Source organism: Quercus suber, unplaced genomic scaffold, assembly GCF_002906115.3.
Source record: "Quercus suber isolate HL8 unplaced genomic scaffold, Cork oak 2.0 scaffold_7, whole genome shotgun sequence".
In the NCBI taxonomy this organism is placed as follows: domain Eukaryota; kingdom Viridiplantae; phylum Streptophyta; class Magnoliopsida; order Fagales; family Fagaceae; genus Quercus; species Quercus suber.
This window is the reverse complement of record NW_027069473.1, coordinates 3,274,692-3,292,846: the sequence shown is the minus strand read 5'-3', so window position 1 is coordinate 3,292,846 and position 18,155 is coordinate 3,274,692. Positions and strand designations below refer to the sequence as shown.

The 18,155-nt window shown below is 32.2% G+C and overlaps 1 protein-coding gene across 1 annotated transcript; it reads right to left on the bottom strand.

The window, feature by feature from the left end:
* Positions 1-5,642: 5,642 nt before the first annotated feature.
* Positions 5,643-17,824, bottom strand: LOC111992183 (tRNA dimethylallyltransferase 9). Its single transcript, XM_024024018.2, has 12 exons — positions 17,445-17,824; positions 17,310-17,363; positions 17,178-17,220; positions 16,859-16,967; positions 15,202-15,400; positions 14,488-14,710; positions 12,840-12,934; positions 12,033-12,124; positions 8,760-8,835; positions 6,228-6,364; positions 5,988-6,148; positions 5,643-5,897 (listed from the first exon to the last, which is right to left on the bottom strand). The coding sequence occupies exons 1-11, from the start codon at positions 17,658-17,660 to the stop codon at positions 6,052-6,054; spliced, it is 1,341 nt and encodes a 446-aa protein (XP_023879786.1). The 5' UTR covers positions 17,661-17,824; the 3' UTR covers positions 5,643-5,897; positions 5,988-6,051.
* Between the last annotated feature and the right edge of the window lie 331 nt (positions 17,825-18,155).

Here is an 18,155-nt window from a genome sequence, read left to right as displayed (position 1 = left end):
TGTTAGAATAGTTGAATTATTAAAAAAATTACAATAGTGGTAATAGTCATCATGTGGTAATAATGGTTTCAACAATGGTGAGTGACAATAATGATGATGATGTTTGAGTAAGGGTGTTCATGGGTCGAATCAAGTCAAGTTTATGCTAAACCTATACTTAACCCGTTTACATTGAGTGGAGGAAAGCTCAGCCCACAATCAACAAATAAGGAGCTACAAATCAAACAGAACAAGCTTTTCATGGGTGGCAGGCATTTCAGCTAAAACTAGTAGCAGCAGCTATGAAGTAAAAAAGTAACAGAAGAGGTGGGGATTAGTTCAGTTGTGGCAGAAATTTGTTGGATCTCATCCAAATTGATCATGATCTCACCCAATCTGGTTGGGATCTCACTATATCTCGACAAATCTAAGACTAAGAGAGAGAGAAACAAAGGTTCGAATGGGCCGAGTTTGTTGAATTTTGAAGGAGAGAACCTGCCACTCAACTTGCTATTGTCATATTATGGGGAGAAAACTGGTCGTTAACCGCCTTAGTCACCAAATCAATCCATTTTTTATTTAAATCTGGTTAGATTTATCGAGTTGCCCAGTTCTATGGATAGTCCTAATGTTGATGATGATAGTGACCATGACAATGGTAGTATTAACAAAGTTAAGAGTATGGTTGATCAATGCAAACTACACTCAACTAAAATTGTTCAACTCAATCCTAATCAATTGTCTACACTAGTTTATTTGCTTAAAGGCAAGACAAAAAGTGATTTTAAGCAAATAAGTAGACTTATTTATATTTGGGAACAACTTATTTGTATACAGTTTATCAAAAGACATAGGTTTTGGTAACTTTTTATGTTAAATGTGTGATAAAACTAAAATAAAGCTTATTTCCATGGTTAGCTTATTTGCTTAAAGATGAGACAAAAAGTGTTTTTAACAAGCATACATTTGGAAAGTAATGCAAAAGCTAGCTTTTTGCTTATTTTTTTCTATTGTTTGCTTATTAACTATATTGTTTGCGAGTCTCACGTGGGTCCCACAAAAAAAAAAAATGCAATAAGCCATAAACACAAAAGAAGCAACTAACAATCAACTTATTTTATTTAGCTTTTATCTATAGTATTTTTAGCAAACAACTAGATAAACACTTAAGCAAATAAGCATACTTATTTGTGTTTGAAAAGAGCTTATTTGCATAGTGTTCATCAAAAGATATAGTAATTTTTTTGGTAACTTATATGATAAATGTATGACAAAAAATTAAAAGATAGATTATTTGCAAAAGAAAAAAAAAAGTGAGACAAAAAGCAAGACGCCAAACACACAAGTTTTCAACAAGGAAACACAATAAATTCGAATTGTCCGAAATTTTGTATCCTATATGTGAAACAAATAAACCCTTCTTTCAGCTTCCATCCAAAAATGTGCTTTTGAGTAATGCCTTCGATTCGATTTGATGATCATAACGCATATTTGATCAACCTCTATACTTTGCACCAATTTTCCTGTTAATCAAAAAAAAATTCAGAGTTTAATTCTTCATAAATATTTAAGGATTGTTTGGTAAGAGGATTTAAATACAATATTTTTGTTTTAGAAACCAAAAAATGGTGGGTCTCACACTTGAATCTATTATTTAGCTGATGTTCTTTAAATATAGTTTTTAGAAAATTATTTCTTATTATTCCTATTCAAAACAAGATTTTGGAAACAACTGAGAGGATGTTTTCAAGATATAAAAAATATTTTTAATGGCATAATTGTAAATAAATTGAAAAAATTGAACCCAACATATTTGCCCAAACTCTTCTAACTCTTAAATTAATGAGCTTATCTTTATTACAAAAAAAAAATTTCACACTTCAAATTTGAAACATATCATTACAAATAAATAAAAATTTTAAAAGTACATTAGTTATATTCTCACACTTTAATTTTGAAGCATATCATTATCCAAAAAAAATTAATAATCTACACGTTACTTTTTATAATAAATGTATATATATATATATTAAATGTCAAAGTAGAAATGTTCTTTCCAAACATTTTTTTTCCAGTATTTTGAAAATTGTTCTTAAAAGTAGGAGTCAAACACAAATAATGTAAATACTATTTTCATATTGTTTTAGAAACAAGTTAAAAATTCTCATACCAAACATGTCCTTAACTTTTACAAGTTCTCCTACCAAAAATGATATATATTTAAAAAAAATCTTACACCTTAGTGTGTGTCTGTCATGCGCTTACACGCATGCGCAGAAGCTTTTCTATTTTTTTTCAACATGTAAAGTAATCACATATATGCAAAATAAACACACAAATGATTGTGAAAAATTGTGAGTATAATATGTACATGATAACTAATAAGTAGTTTTTTTTTTTTTTTTTTTTTTTTTTTTTTTTTTTTTTTTTTTACTTTGGAAAAGTAAGTAGGTAAGAAATGTGAGTTAGTGGGATTTTAAAATGAAACAAAATTTTACATTTTTATTTTGTATTTATCCTAGTAAGTGAATAGGATAAATCCCTTCTCTTTTTTAGAAACCGGTGAGATATATCTAATTTAGAGGTGAGATATATCTAATTTAGAGATAATGTATGTTACAATAATTTTTAGGAAAAAGGAAACCTGTAATAATGTAAATAGTGCATGGAAGGCAATGAAACGTGAGCTTTTTTTTTTTTTTTTTTTTTTTTTTTTAATGAATGAAATAGATAACTATTTAGGGGGAAAAAAAAAACTTGCGGCCGATTAAAAAAAAATTAAAATTGTAAACGTCCAATCCAAAGAGGGAATCCTCTTATATATATATATATATTCATGATATATCAAGTTTATTAGTTGATTTAAGAAAAGTTCAAATTGGCCTCTTCATCCTTATATTAGGCTAAAGGTTTGACAGAATTATTGATATTTTCTAATGGCTTCTATTTGCTTTAGAAATAATAATGTATAGAGTTTTAAAAAAAGAAAAAGAAATAATAATGTATAGAATATTATGTATGATTCTTTGTTGCTAGTGATTGCTATTGCTACCCCACTCACTCTCTCTCTCTCTCTCTCTCTCTCTCTCTCTCTCTCTCTATATATATATATATATATAACATTTTCATCACTTTATTTCTTATTAAGATTCTTAAACTACTAGTCTACTACCAACATTTTCATAAGTTGTTTTCCCGTTCTCCTTTCTTAATTTAAATATTATTCGTTAGGCAAAGCTAAATTTAATTGAATGAAAAACTTTCTAATTAGTTCATCTTCTTAATAATATGTACTAAATAGTATTTCTTCTAATCTATGGGTGACAGTGTTTTCATGATGCATAAATTTATGGTAAGAATCCTCTAAATACAACGTAGATCATTTTAGACCTTTTTAGGTGCTTGTTTTAAAGTGTTTTTTTACTACCGTAACTCAATCTCCTTATTTAGGGTTAATGGATTCATGCACACAGATCAATATCTATGTCACTTTTTTTTTTTTTTTTTTTATAGGAATATCTATTAGTCATCGAACTGTGATAATAGGCTAAATCTAGATGTGAGATAATCTAATTAAAAAAGAAGAACTACCATTTTAGCTTTGGGGATCAATGGAAAATTATTTTATACTAAAAAAGATTATTATTATTATTATTTATATAATAAAATGAAAAGGAAGACTATCCTACTTTATTCGATTGTGTTTTGATCTTGTAAACAATATTGATGTGGCATAATTACAAGTAATTTTAAAAAGGAAAAGCAAAACCTGAACATGAATAAGATAATGGGAAGATGTTGTTAATCGACAGCCAAACCAAGCATCAGATCAGGGCATTGATTGGAGTGGAATATGAATATCAGTTTCTTTATGATGCCAAGCATATTCTGTGTGCCACAAGCATCTTGTATGCCGATGAGTGATGACCCTTTCAAGATTTCGGGATCCCAAGCTCTCCTCATTACTACTCAATATCTGAATAGTAGCGGCATATTAATTCAATATGTTTGGTTGAAGTGAAGTTGAACATTTGGTTCAAGGACAAGGATGAAAGAGAAAAATAAAATGAATAAATTTCCTGGAATTCCAAGTAAGTTTAACATCTACGGACGGGAGGGATGCAAGAAAAAACACTAATATAAATATAATTCTTCCCTCTTCTTAATTTTTTTGTTCTAGCGAATACCTTGATTGGGCAATATTTACACGTTACCAATGAGATAGCAGATTCAATATCTTGATTGACTGACTCACATGACTTTGCTGCAATGCTATTACTGCATCGGAATGTATTTACAATGTGGAGTAGTTTTTGAGTAAGACTAGTGCCATAAATTTTTCCACGACTTTGCCACAACTTGGTAAGTGACGATTTGTGAGTGGTGAAAATAAAATAATGAGTCTATATGGATTTATAATTTTACCACTCACGAGTCGTCATATGGTAAAGTTGTGAAAAGGTTTGTGACACTATAGACTTTCCTGTAGTTATTTTTTTGTTTTTTTAAATCAAAGTAGTTAACAACCATCAGTCTTCCCGGGAAGAGTCCAAAGACAGAGAGCTAAATCAAAGTAGTTACACTGAGCACATACATATATGTATTGTACACCCTCATTTTATAAACGATGTCTTTTTTTTTTTTTTTTTTTTTTTCTTTTTCTTTTTTTATGAACAAACCCCCCCCCACAAAATAATAATAATAATCTCTCTCTCTCTCTCACACACACACAGGATAAAAAGAAGAAATAAGGTAGATCAGAAATTATACAAAAATTGGGTAACGCATGGTCTTATTCCATATTAAGATTTCAAGTCATTACAACAATCACACCAATCTTTGTAAAACTTTGCCAAATACAATAAGTAACAAATTTTACACATTTTACCCCAAAAATCTTCCATATCAGCCAAGTTAAAGTTGTCTAAATATCCAAAGTTGCTTTGTATATTTACACGGTTACTGTTCATTTGCATTATATATATATATATATATTCTCTCTCTCTCTCTCTCTCTCTCTCTCGTCACTTTCCCTTCACTCTCTTCCCCTTACTCTCTTCTCTATCTACCTCATCAGACATGCTCTCTTCTAAACACAAAATCTCCATACATACCCATCATCAAATACTTCAGCTACAAAAATCTTTCCCTTCAAACACAAAATTCCCACACAATCTCAACATCCAATACTTCACCTACACAAACCCATAATCAAGACCCACACAATCTGGGTTTTTTCTCTTATTTGGCTTCAAGCTTGGTGGACTTTTGTGGGTTTGCTGGAATTGATGTTCAAGCTTGGGGAATTTTGTGGGTTTGTTGGAATTTTTGATAGAATGTGTGGGTTTTGTTTTGGTCTTGATTTGAGCCTCTGCCTTTGACTGGGTTTGGTTGATGCGGGTGGTAAATTGAGGAAGATTGATTGAGGGAACTGGGAAGATAGAGAGAAATATAAATTGAGAGAATGATAAAGAAGAAGAAGAAGAAGAAGGAGGAGAAGAAAGAAAAAGACGAAAAGAAAGAAGAATGGGAAAAATAAAGGGAAAGTGTTCAGTATGTGTGTTAAAGTTGGTGGGTCATATGATAGGTGTGAAATAATAATAATAAAAATGTGAGAAAAATATTATTTAAATAAAAGAGTGTGTAAAATAGACAAATTGATATGAGTGCTTTGTAAAAGTAAGTGTATAAAATAGAAAAAAATATGTTTTTTTGGCAAAATATGCAAAAATTTTACATCCACTGATGCGGATGCTCTTACATACTTCAATTTAAGCAGAAAATGAATGTGGCAGTAGACCCTATTGATTACAAATACATACACTGATCTCATTATCAAAATCATCCTTTATGAAACAAACTAAATTTGGCTTCCAATAAAGATGAATGCTTCCGATATATTTCTCCTTTTTGAGTCTCTGCAAAAAAAGATGAATGCTCAAAGGTCTTGATCAAATTGGCCAAGGATAGAAATATGCTATAAGAAGGCAAGGGCCTTGAAAACTTACCTCTGAAAGGGGGAAAATTGTTTCATTTTGGATTCTGTAAGGTCATTCTCATAATGAATTAGATTTAAGTGAACGAAAAAATAGCTTCATTGCTTGATGACCCTTGGGTTCTGCTTATCCAGTCCAAAATATCTGAACAATCTTGACGGCTGACAAAATGCCTTCACATTTAAAGAGAGCCTTTTAGACCTTTGCAATAAACAACCCAACAACTTTATAACAAATATAACTATTTTATACCTATTTTTGGTGCGGTAACCCTTAAGTTTGGAAGCTTCTCGGTGGCTTGTATCTTTCTTCATTCTTAGTGATTCAGGCACCACCAAAACCCCACTTTCATCATGGTATGAATCATAAATGAAGTTCAGCACCTGTTCCTGCAAAATTGTCCCTGATTTAAGCAACAGAATTTAAGGGCCTGATATGATTCAATAATTTTTCTTTTGGTGCCAATACAACAAGCTCACATAAATCAGTATCTAAGAAACTTATGTTGCATAAAGCTAAATGGTCTCACAACTGTAATTGCAGTAACTACGACGACTTAATTTGTAAGCATAAAAAGTCAACACACAAAATGTTATCATTTCGCAAATCCTATCCAAGACCAGATAAAAATGAAACCTTTTAGCCAAACCAATTTGAAGGCTTTTCCCCCAAGATAGAAAAGTTTTGTTGTCAAACCTGAATAATCAAAATGAGGGTTCTTTGGATTGTTATTGGTCTTTCAATGTAAAATATATCCTAGGGGAAAAAAATAAGTAATTCAAATAACTGATTGGAAAAACCCATAGCATGCTTTTGGAGAGTCACTGTCACCTCTAAAAGATGACAAGCTGTACACCAGCTAAAGAGCTAAAAAAGGGTTGCCGGACTAGCAAATCCATTTGCTGCAAGTCCACTAAAGATCAATAAATTTGACAGTCACATGTTCCTTGCATCTTGACAAATTCCAGATTTCAGTGTTAAATATATTTACGTTTACACAGTACACTATCAGCCTGTTGCATGAAAACAGCATTAATAGTAATAATAATAATAATAATAATAACATTAATTATTAGAAGTAATACATAGTAAGCCTTTGAACATGGTAGGAAGAATATCTCTATAGGATCTGTATGGAGAAGAAACATGCTTCAAAGTTCAAACTCACAACAGAAAAAATTCATGCTTGCAGAAAATAGGAATATGAGCAATACAAGAATAACAAAAATAACCATCATTTACAATCACATGAAAATAGGTATATGAAAATAGCAAGGGAAAAAGATCCAATATACACTATGATTAGAAAGATTTCAAATCATATTGTGGGCACTCTTTCACACAATCTCTACATTCTACTGAAGCATCTCAAATCTGATGGAGTCCCTTTGGTAGAATTTGGCGATTTCTCATTATGCATATTTTGAAGTACTACTTTCAATACAAATAATTTGGGGGATAAAATTATTGTCTAACTTAAAATCCTCTCCTGATTGTAAGGAATCTCAAGACAAAAAATAAAAAGTGTAACATCGTCACAACAAATCTGAAAAAATATAAGATAAAAAGTGAAAAGCGCAAATACATTGTTAATATTCAAATATAAATTCCTCAATGCTTATAAATAGATATTAGAGTTATAATACATGAAAGGTGAATAAGAGATGGCAAATTGATATTCCTTAAAGTTAACCCACTGTATATTATTAATAATAATAGATGCACGCAAATACCTCATGGATTCACTGTTCCATTCCTGATAAGATTTAACTCTGACTTATGAACTTATATTAGATAAGAACATTTAATTGGTCATGATGTATAAAAAATTTACAATATAAAGAAATCTGCCTAAACCACAAATTATCCCCATTCCATGTGCATTAGCAAGCACACCACAGTAAGTGGGAAAGGAAAGGTGTGGCCCTTCCATATTTTGTTTCACTAAGAATCCATACTTCATTGTTAAGAACTGTACCTAAATTTTGGATCTTGATAACATACAACTAGGAAGCATATATACTTCAACATTGCTGCCATACCAGTCATATGATACCGATCGTATATAAACTACAAGGGGATATGGTTGGAATGTTGGATACATACTGGATATGTATCCAAAATTGTTTATAAAACAATAATTTATCTTTAAAAGATATGGTGGGATAGGGCTCAAATACGGCGTGAATGGGTACACAGCATGAGCATGGTTAAGATTGAGCTAAATATCTGGTCTAGAGTAATAGAAAATAAAAAATAAAAAAACCTTTCAAATTCCAAATTCATGTGTATGCCAACATAGATTGAGCATCATGTATTCCTTCCAGTGGATTTGGACCCACAACCCTCCCATTGCCTAACTCATATGAGGGAAGGACATGCATCATGTATTTTTTTTGTAAGTTTTACTTCAAAATTAGTTTCATTATTTATACCAACTTTATGCCTTCGGTGTCTGTTATTATCTTTTAAACGAAAAGATTAACAATATATACAGTTTCAGTTTTACATAGCATACAACACTAGTACAATTATTTCCACATGGAAGAGAAATATGCCCCTTCAAGACCAATTCTACTTGTAAATGCAGAAAGGAATACATTCATCCCAAACTACACCAATACCCATGTTGAATTCTGTGCACATATAAATGCACTGCAAAAGCCTTGTACAAGTGACATCCAAATGAGCTAATGCACTTGAAGATGAGGAGAAAAGAGGAAGAAAAAAAAATGTAGTTGTCAAGAAAGATTTAGTAACTAGTAACGAATGGAAATGACATACCAGGGGCTTAGAAGCATCAAGCCAATGATATATATGCTCATTACGAAACCATGTCAATTGCCTTTTTGCAAAATTTCTGCACCAATAAATTTAAAATTTCTGTATTAATATACAATGAATAAGAGCATCAAACTCAAAATTGGTACAAGGAGTACTCAAGCATGAAATGCATAATCAAGTTTTGTCCTAAAACATAATGCACAGCTAACTGGATATGTGATCCATGATCCATTAGACAGGGTAATAAAACCTAAGCTACCACCATCAAGCCTTTTTTCTTTTATTTATTTATTTATTTTTATTATTATAAAGTTGCACAAGTAACTCCACATGTGTGTTGTATATTTTTCTTATACCGAAGTCCAAAAAAAAAATTGGGAGGGTTACTATTGGTTGACAGCCAATGTAAAATTTGGTCAATTTATTATGAATAGATCTTGTGTAGATACAACTTGGGGTGTTTTCTACTAACGATTCACAACATCGGACCCTGGAAAAAAAATGGAAAGTGGGTAAGGGTAGCTAAGGTGTTCCCCATAAGTGACGCACTGCATCAGCACCCGCGTGTAGTGAGAAATGAACAATGATTCACCCCATTTTGATGGATGGGTGTGGATAAAGAAATTAGTCTAAGATAACAGGATTTATAGAAATATAGGGTCATTAACAGAGAAACTAATGAAATTAGTAGATAAAATGATTAGGAAAAAGATAAACATAGTGTGCCCAAAGGAACTAAATGGATTATGGGTAGGTGAAAAATCTAGAGAAATTGAACATACAAGATATAAATCGAAGAATATAGAAAAGGATAAAAAATAGAAATGGGGTAGAAAAACAGGTTGCTTCACCAAAGGTAATCATACACTGAACAGCAGATACTCCCATGCAGTAGGAGCAGACTAAATTGGTATTCGTCTATGAGAGGCACAATTGTATGCATTTCAAGGCGTCGCCTTGTAAATATTCCCGAGTAAGAAAGTAGAACCTCACCCTGGATCCCTACGAGTAGAGGATTTTGAAATCAGCTAAACCCACCCTCTGCCCTACTTTCAACCCGTTTCCAGCATTTCCGATTGGTTGAGAAAAAAAATTCCAGTTGATTACAAGACTTTCTGATAGAGTATAATTTGCAGTAGAGAGGGAAGTCCTAGTTGAAACTTAAAAGAAAAGAAAAGCACATTCAAGAAATCCTAGGTTGAAAGCCATTTCTTGATAGTTTAGTGAGCCCCAGGAAAGTAACAATTCTATTCAGTTTGGTTTTGGAAAACACGTAGGCTGCAAATTAGTGCATTCTACACTGCCAGAGGCCTAAAATCAAAGGCAGGTTGAGTTTAAAAGGATAGGGGAAAGAATTTTGTTAATAATACTTGTTCTGGGAGACAAGAGAGTTAACATAATTAACACAGACACTACTTAAAGGGTTGGAAGAATCCATTAAGAAAAGAATTTGGGGAGGTTACCAAATGAGGAAACAATTTTTAAGTGGAGGAGACCTTAATGGTCATGTCAAAAAGATAATGGGAGATTTGAAAGAATTCATGAAGGCCATGGGTAAGGAGTAAAGAGTGAGTCCAAATACGCTATTTTAGTCTTTGGGGGAGAGTGATTGAATATAGGTTAAGACACAAAACAACATAATTGAATAATCAATTTGATTTTATATTAGGAGAGTACCACAAAAGAAAATTTTCTTATTTAGACTTCTAATGGAGAAATATAGGAAAGCAATAAAGATCTCCATATGATTTTTACGGGATATAGAAAAAACAAATGATAGTGTACCTAGAATGGCTACGTAATGGGTTTTAGAAAAGAATATAGTTCCTCTAAAGTATATTATAGTAATAGAGGAATGTACGATCTTGTTGTAACCAATGTGAGAACAAGTACTAGCATCACAAGTGAGAGTCCTATCACAATAACTTGCATCAAGGGTCAAATTTATGCCCATGTCTCTTTCCACTAGTTATCGATGAACTTGATTGCTTTCATAAACTTCTAGAATAAGGGTTCTTCATTAGTGTTGGTCCTACTTAAGTGGGGTCCTCCGTCCTCAAAGGGTGGGATGCATACACTCCTACCCTTCAACATTGATACAGGAAGCACAATCAAAATTATTTCAGAATTTCTTCTAATTTTGAACTAGAATTCTTGTAAAGATGCCAAAAATTTGGTGACTCAATTGAAATAATTGATCATTAGATCTTTGTTCGACCAGTCTCATGTATAGGGTCTTACCAATAGTAATTCCATTGTTATTTCAAAAATTCGCTATACTTTTGTATTTGATAACTTATTCTTTGTAATTCTTTAGGCTTCTTTGTGTTCAATATATATGTACGTGAAGTATTCCTTTTTCAATAATAACAACAACAACAACAACAATAATAATAAAAACAAAACAAAACAAAATTTCTTTTTCAAATTTTTTATATTAAGGAACTTGGCCAATTTCTTTTTCAATTTTGAATTTGGCTTTGATGTTGTTGAGGAATATAAGTGTGCATTAATGTATGAAACCCTTAATTCTATTAAAACGAGGCTCTGGAATAGTTTCTAACAGTGCAATTTGAATAAAAATTTTGATTAGAGATGTTTCTCTAATTGTGGTTGTGATTCCAAGCACCTTAAGGTGGTGAAGCATAAGGTTTTTAGGCAAATTCTAGATGGTGGCGATTCCAAGCACCTTTAAGTGGTAAAGCGTAAGGTTTTCAAGAAAAATTTAGAACATGAAGCCTAGAATTACATTAAGGTGCAATTACATCCCACAAAATCCTCAACAACAAGAAAGCCAAATTCAGAATTAAAAAATGAAATTTGGAAGAAAATCTTAAAATAATTAATTTTGAAATAATAAACCAATTCAAAATTTAAAAATGAAATTTGGAAGACATTCTAAAATAATAAATTATGAAATAATAAGTTATGAAATAATTTTAGTTATGCTCCCTGCATCAAACATATTGCATAATGGCCACTCTCTGGACTCAAATCCCCACACTTGCAATTGGTAGCCCTAGACATTTACCATTGCTCCAGAAAATGGCCCCAATAAACGTCTAGACTACCGAAAAGAAAATATCCCTAGTGATACTCTTTCTAATCCATTAATTTGAAGCCTTTTTCTTTTTCTATTTTTCTTTTTTAAACAATAATCCACTACCAAAAATTAAAATTGGTATTGCTCAAATACATAACAAAAACATCTATGGATTCATAGGACTCTAATATATAAATCATATAAATAACTAGCTGACAGAAATGCATTACCTAGATGCTTTCTGAAATTCAGATAAGAAAGTGAAAAATTCTCTGGGAGAACTACCTCCTAGCTCACTACAGTGTAATAAATACTCCATAGCCTGAAATTAGTAAATCACACAAACCAAATGAACCTTTCATTAACTGTCCAGAACAGAATAAACTTTTTTAGCAAAAACAAGCATCAGTTGAAAAAAAAAAATTTATGGCTAAGTCAGGACAAAGAAGGCAAGATAACATCATGTAAAAATCAAATGTTTAATATTACCACCATTTTATCTAAATGAATAAAAGATTGCATAACATTTAAGTCCACAACATGAATCAGAATAGTAAAAAAGAAGTCACAGGTTTCTTTTGATCGGTTAAAAAGAAGTCATAGTTGGCATATTAGAAGATGTAACAACATTCAATTCAAACTAAGTAAAGAGGAAACAACTTTCTAAAGCTTGGACTTAAAAATAATAATAATAATTTTGATGAATTAAAATTTCAGGAACAATAAAGTGTTCTTTTTTTTTCAAAAGAAAAAAAAAAAGTAAGTAGAGCTACAAGAAAGTCATGGATTCCAGGAGATACACAAAAAAAAAAAAAAAAGACTTAGCCAAAACATTTGAAGATTTTTTTTTTTATGCAACCATTTGAAAATAATGTATTATAATGCAAAAACAAGCAACAAGCCTAATGGTCAAGTGATGGGACTTCCTTCGTAATGATCCAATTTCAAGATTAAAAAATTCAATAGGACAAGCAATTCTGCTTGCAGATTAAAAAAATAATAATCAGAAAGAACAGAAGAAAATATTAAGGGTGTACTTGTCTATAACCGATTGCTCGAGTTGCAGAATTTGAATTGGGTAGAAGACCAGTATCAAGAAGCCATTTAGCCTCAGACAAAATCCCATCACCTCCTACAGGCAAAAATCAACCATTCCAAATGAACACAACCAAAGAGTTGAACAATAATTTAAATGCTGTAGTGGGTATCAAATAATTTCCTTGAATCTACTGTAACTCTTTCATAAAAACATATCCCAAAATATTAGCTTATCGTCTACTAAATTTTTTTTATTAGTGGATTTTATCGTCTACTGATACAATTCTGATTTGCAGTCTTTCAAGAGTAAAGAATTATAACCAGGTAGAAGATTGTGTGAACTAGATGATAAATAAACAATAGAGCAGAAGGGTATTTAAGTCTCTATAAATGTTACCTTTAACCAAACCAACAAAATATGCACTATGCAGAGAAAAATGCTTGCAATACTTATCAATTTTGTACAGCATGTCAACTTCCACTCAAGATACATACAAAATACAAAGCCCTAAATCTAAAAGTAGACCGACTAATTGTCAACTAAAATTAACATCAAAATGATCATAAGTTTTTCTCTTATTTTCTTTTTGTTTCAATAACTACTTGTTCATTTTTTCTCCTTTTGGGGGAGAAAATATAGACCTCTAACCTGCTTAAGAAATTAAATAATTTCTTGACCTAGATCCCATAGTCCTCACCACTTGCCAAAAATGCTGAACTGTGAAATTGGCTCTAATTATGTCATTGTAAATGTAGTGTATACAGATCAATTAGATGGGACAGGGTTAGTACCCAATAATTTGTTCTTAAGAGTTATTAACATGAACGCATTAAAAGATACTGGATTTTAAGTTAAGAAATAAAATAACAAAATATATTTTGTCCAGTTAAAGCCCATCAAAGAGTTGATGATGAATCTATTAAAACCGGCTCATGTATGGTGCTGCCTCATTGCACAAGAAGCAAGTTTGAAGAAATTGAGAGTAAATTGTATACTTTGTTTCTTTTGCATTGATTAGCAGTACATGATAGCAATTTGAGCTATTTATGATGCAATCAACCATTCATGTAGAAATTCATGCTTAGGCATTAGGCCAACGTCAAGAAACACTCAGTGCTCAACATGAATAGCCATTTTTCTTTTTTTTTGAACTGGACAGGCATGATAACAAGGTGCCAACACACACACACACACACATAATTATTTTATTTTCAAAAGGGTGAAAGGGGATGTCCTGATTATCAGCCAAGTGAGAAGATGTGTTGGTTGGCCAGGGGCCTTATAATTTTCAAGGAAGAAACAGGGATGATGGGAAAGATATTATTCCGAAAGTCATTATGGATTCCAAGCATGGTGAAACAAACTAACACATTGCTAGTAGATTCAATATTTTGAGCAGTATGGATCCTCATAGGTAAAAGGTAGCACATCTCCCTATATAATTGCATAAACACTAATATTAAAGTGTAAAAGCCTCTGTGATTGTGTGAGGTCACAATATAGATATAAAATAGTAACCTTTTTAACACAAATAGAATGGTAAATGACAATTGAAATGTAGATGGCTGTGTGTGCACCTCAAAAAATTTAAAATTTTCAAGTGGCAAAAAACAAAAAACATAGTGATGTTTAGTAGCAAGATCTACCTGAAAGCATATCTTCACACCGGTAGTCAATTAGTCTATAGAGATCAAGTCTTTGGCTAGAGAGGAAAAAACAATTAAAGTCATAATCCAAATCCTTTGATTTATTTTCCTCCAGTGCATCAGTAGAATAGTTGACACCATGAGAGCTATCCGTTACGTTACTACATTGTTCCTTGAAAGAATCATACGGTACTCGAAAAGCAGATGGAGGTGACCCACTAGACTGCCATTCCAAAGGAAATATTAATAAACGGTAAACATATATAGTTATTGATATGTCCCATAGTATTTTATCAAATCCACAAAAAACCATCTAAGTGTGCATTTGGCAAAAATTATTTTTGCCAACTTATATTACTATTCATCTTATTTTTGCTACTATTCATGGATCTAACTGTACTTTTTGGTACTATTCACGGGCCTTACTGTACTATTTCGGCTAACTTTTACCTTTATCTACAGTACTTTCAGCAAAAAGTTTCTAGTTTCAGCAAAATAAACGGACCTTAAATATAAAGAAGGACATCAATGTATAATTAGATTACTCCAAGATTGGGAATCCACACATCTGTAGCTTTTGCAGCAAATTAACATTTTATTTTTCATAAATGACCATTTTGTAGCTGTGTTTTAGTTTGAGAGAGAGAGAGAGAGAGAGAGAGAGAGAAAGAGTCCAATATTCACAAATAAAACAAGAAAACATCAAAAACCGACCTTTATAATCTCAAGGCTACGCCGTAACCGATACCAATCATTGGCAGCTAAAAGTTGGGCCTTTGGATCACCTGCCTTGACCACCAACTGCACAGCAGCATCCCAGTCTTCATTTCTCTGTAAATCTGCTAACTCTGAGTATACCTCGGAGGCAATCTCAGGAGATGCTTTTGGAACGTCTGGCTTTCCATAAATGAACCTTATATTTCAAACAAAACAAATGGCATTTATGTGCCACAAAAGTTGGTGTACAATAATGCAAAGATATATGAATGCAGCATCATAAAATGTTTATGACATAAGTACACATTCAAAATTATCTGCCCCATATACATCAGCATCATTTCTTATGACTTTCATAGGGGTGTACTATTAATATAATTAATAAAGCTCCAAAATTTCAGATGGTGTCATGGTGCAGCCATTACCTACAACTTCTATAGTTTTTTTTTTTTTTTTTTGGGGGGGGGTGGGGGGGGGGGGGGTGTTGTGGGGATAAGTACCTACAGCTTCTAAAACTAAAACATTAACTTTAGCTGCTAACCATGGGGTGTTAACATTTATGCAACCTAGTGAAAGTCCTTCACATATATACTATGCCCTTGTTTTGCAGCATTTGGCTGCAGGTCCTTGTAGATAGTAAATTTTCCAGTTGATTAACAAAGTAAATATGCACAATATGTTTGTAGCACACAAGTATGAGACATTTCAGAGCATATCTGCAATTCTTTCTGGGGCTTAAAGCATATGACTCATTTAAAAAAGGTAACATCCAAACTCCAATCTTTCTCTCTTTCTTCTCAGTCCCCTCCCCTTTCCTTGTGAAGAGTAAAAACTTCTTCACATAGCATTTATTGATGATGCACCCTATGTGGTTATAATAGCAACAACAGAAGACATAATAAAGTTAAATGACCTTTACCATTCAGAATTTAGATATTTGTATTTCTCATTCGTAAATAGAATATAGAAAAATTTATATTTGGCATAAATTATATAAAGTAAGTATAATGCTTTGCCAATTATCTTGCTACTACAAGGCTGTGACAACCACACACTTTTCTAATGAAGAAGATTTTTAAGTATATATTTTTCTTATTGATTACAAGAGCTTGTAGTTCAACTGGCATCTCTTGGTTTTTCCAATGGAGACATCTAAGGTTTAAGTCCCCCCTCCCCACTGTAAGTATTGAATTATCCAAAAAAAAAAAAAAATCTGATTGTTAAATCAAATGTGTAGCCAATGGGTTTTGATAACAAGAATTTATTTTCTTCCTTTTTATTAAAAGTCTACCTTGGAGAGCTAAAGGCTGTGTTGTTACAAATAAAGCTAATGCGCTGAACTTGAGTACAAGTCAAGTTGAGCAGTTTGATTTTTGTTTCACCTTTTAATCATGAGTTTCCAAGCTATTATTTGGAATAAAGTTTCTCCTCCTCCCCAAAACTTGTGTTTCTAACTCATGCTGTATTTGGCAGGCTTCTAAGCCATAGGTGGTTTGCAGGACACAAAAGACAGGACAAACACTTGATTTTTTTTTTGTTGTTGTGTGTGTATGTGTATTCATTTAAGGTTTCAAATAAAACAGAAGAAATATATATATATATATATATATATTTATTTTTTTTTTTGTATAAAAGGATTAATGGGGGAACATACCATCGCAAGTACAATCCAGTCCCACCAACAACTATGGGAACACGACCAGTGTTGAGAATATTTCTTGTAGCCTGCCTTGCATCCTCAAAAAATTGTCCAACGGAATACTCTGAAGGAATATTATAGCAGATTTTAAATTGGAAGAAAAGAAACGTTGAAAGACCATCAACATTATTATTATTATTATTATTATTTAGTAGTAGCCAGTAGTTATACATAGCCATAGCCATAGCCATAGGAATATTACATGCTATGAACATTATTATTATTATTATTATTATTATATAAGTGAGAACAGCCGATGTCACTGGGAACATACCTTCGGATGGGTGCAATATGTCAATGAGATGATGCGGTACCTCCTTAAAAGAGAGAATTACAATTGTCAAGAAAGAGGAGAACATAATAAAGGTTATTGTATATATAGAGGAAGCAAACACAAATTGGTTACCTTTCTCTCACTGGGAGAAGGCTTGGCGGATCCAACATCAAGACCACGGTATACCTGTACTAGTACTACTAATCATCATCATATATTGTAAAAATACAATCCCTAACTAACTAACTAACTAACTAAAATCAAAACCTGGACAGAGTCGGCGCTGATGATTTCGCCATTGAGCCGCTTTGCGAGCTCCAGTGCGAGGCGGCTCTTTCCGGCGCCGGTGGGCCCAGATATCACTATCACCTTCTCTTTCTTCTTCTTGTTCACCGCACAGGCGGTGGAGAACACGCGCCGGCGAAAGAGGTGGAGGTGTATGGGCTTGTCAGGAAGGCAACACGTGCGGAGCCCACTCAGCATTCTCTCTCTCTCTCTCTTTCTCTGTAAACTACACTTTCTTTTCTTTCTAATTACTAATTAGGAGGAGGTTTCCAGGATTCAGAATTCAGATATTGCTGTACGCCACTGTTTAACAGTTTAAGCTCTTGCTCTTGCTCTTGCTTTTGGACTTTTGGCTGAACCAATTTTATGTTTTTTTTTATAATTATTATTATTATATATTATACCACATTTAAAAAAAATTATGTTTTTTTAATTAAAAATTTTTAACTTTTCTTTGAGAATTAAAATAAACAAGGATTTAAAAAAAAAAAAAAAAAAAACCCTTGTTGTCAATCCTCTGGTAATAATAAAATAAAATGAATTTTGATCACAATTACCTAGAATTTCTCCAATTACCTCCCCTAAATAAATAAAATTTGCTTTCTCAATCTTGTTTTCCCTATTTTAATATGCTATCAGCCTCATATTTCAACCCCAAAAAAAATTCAGCCTCATATATATGTATATATATAT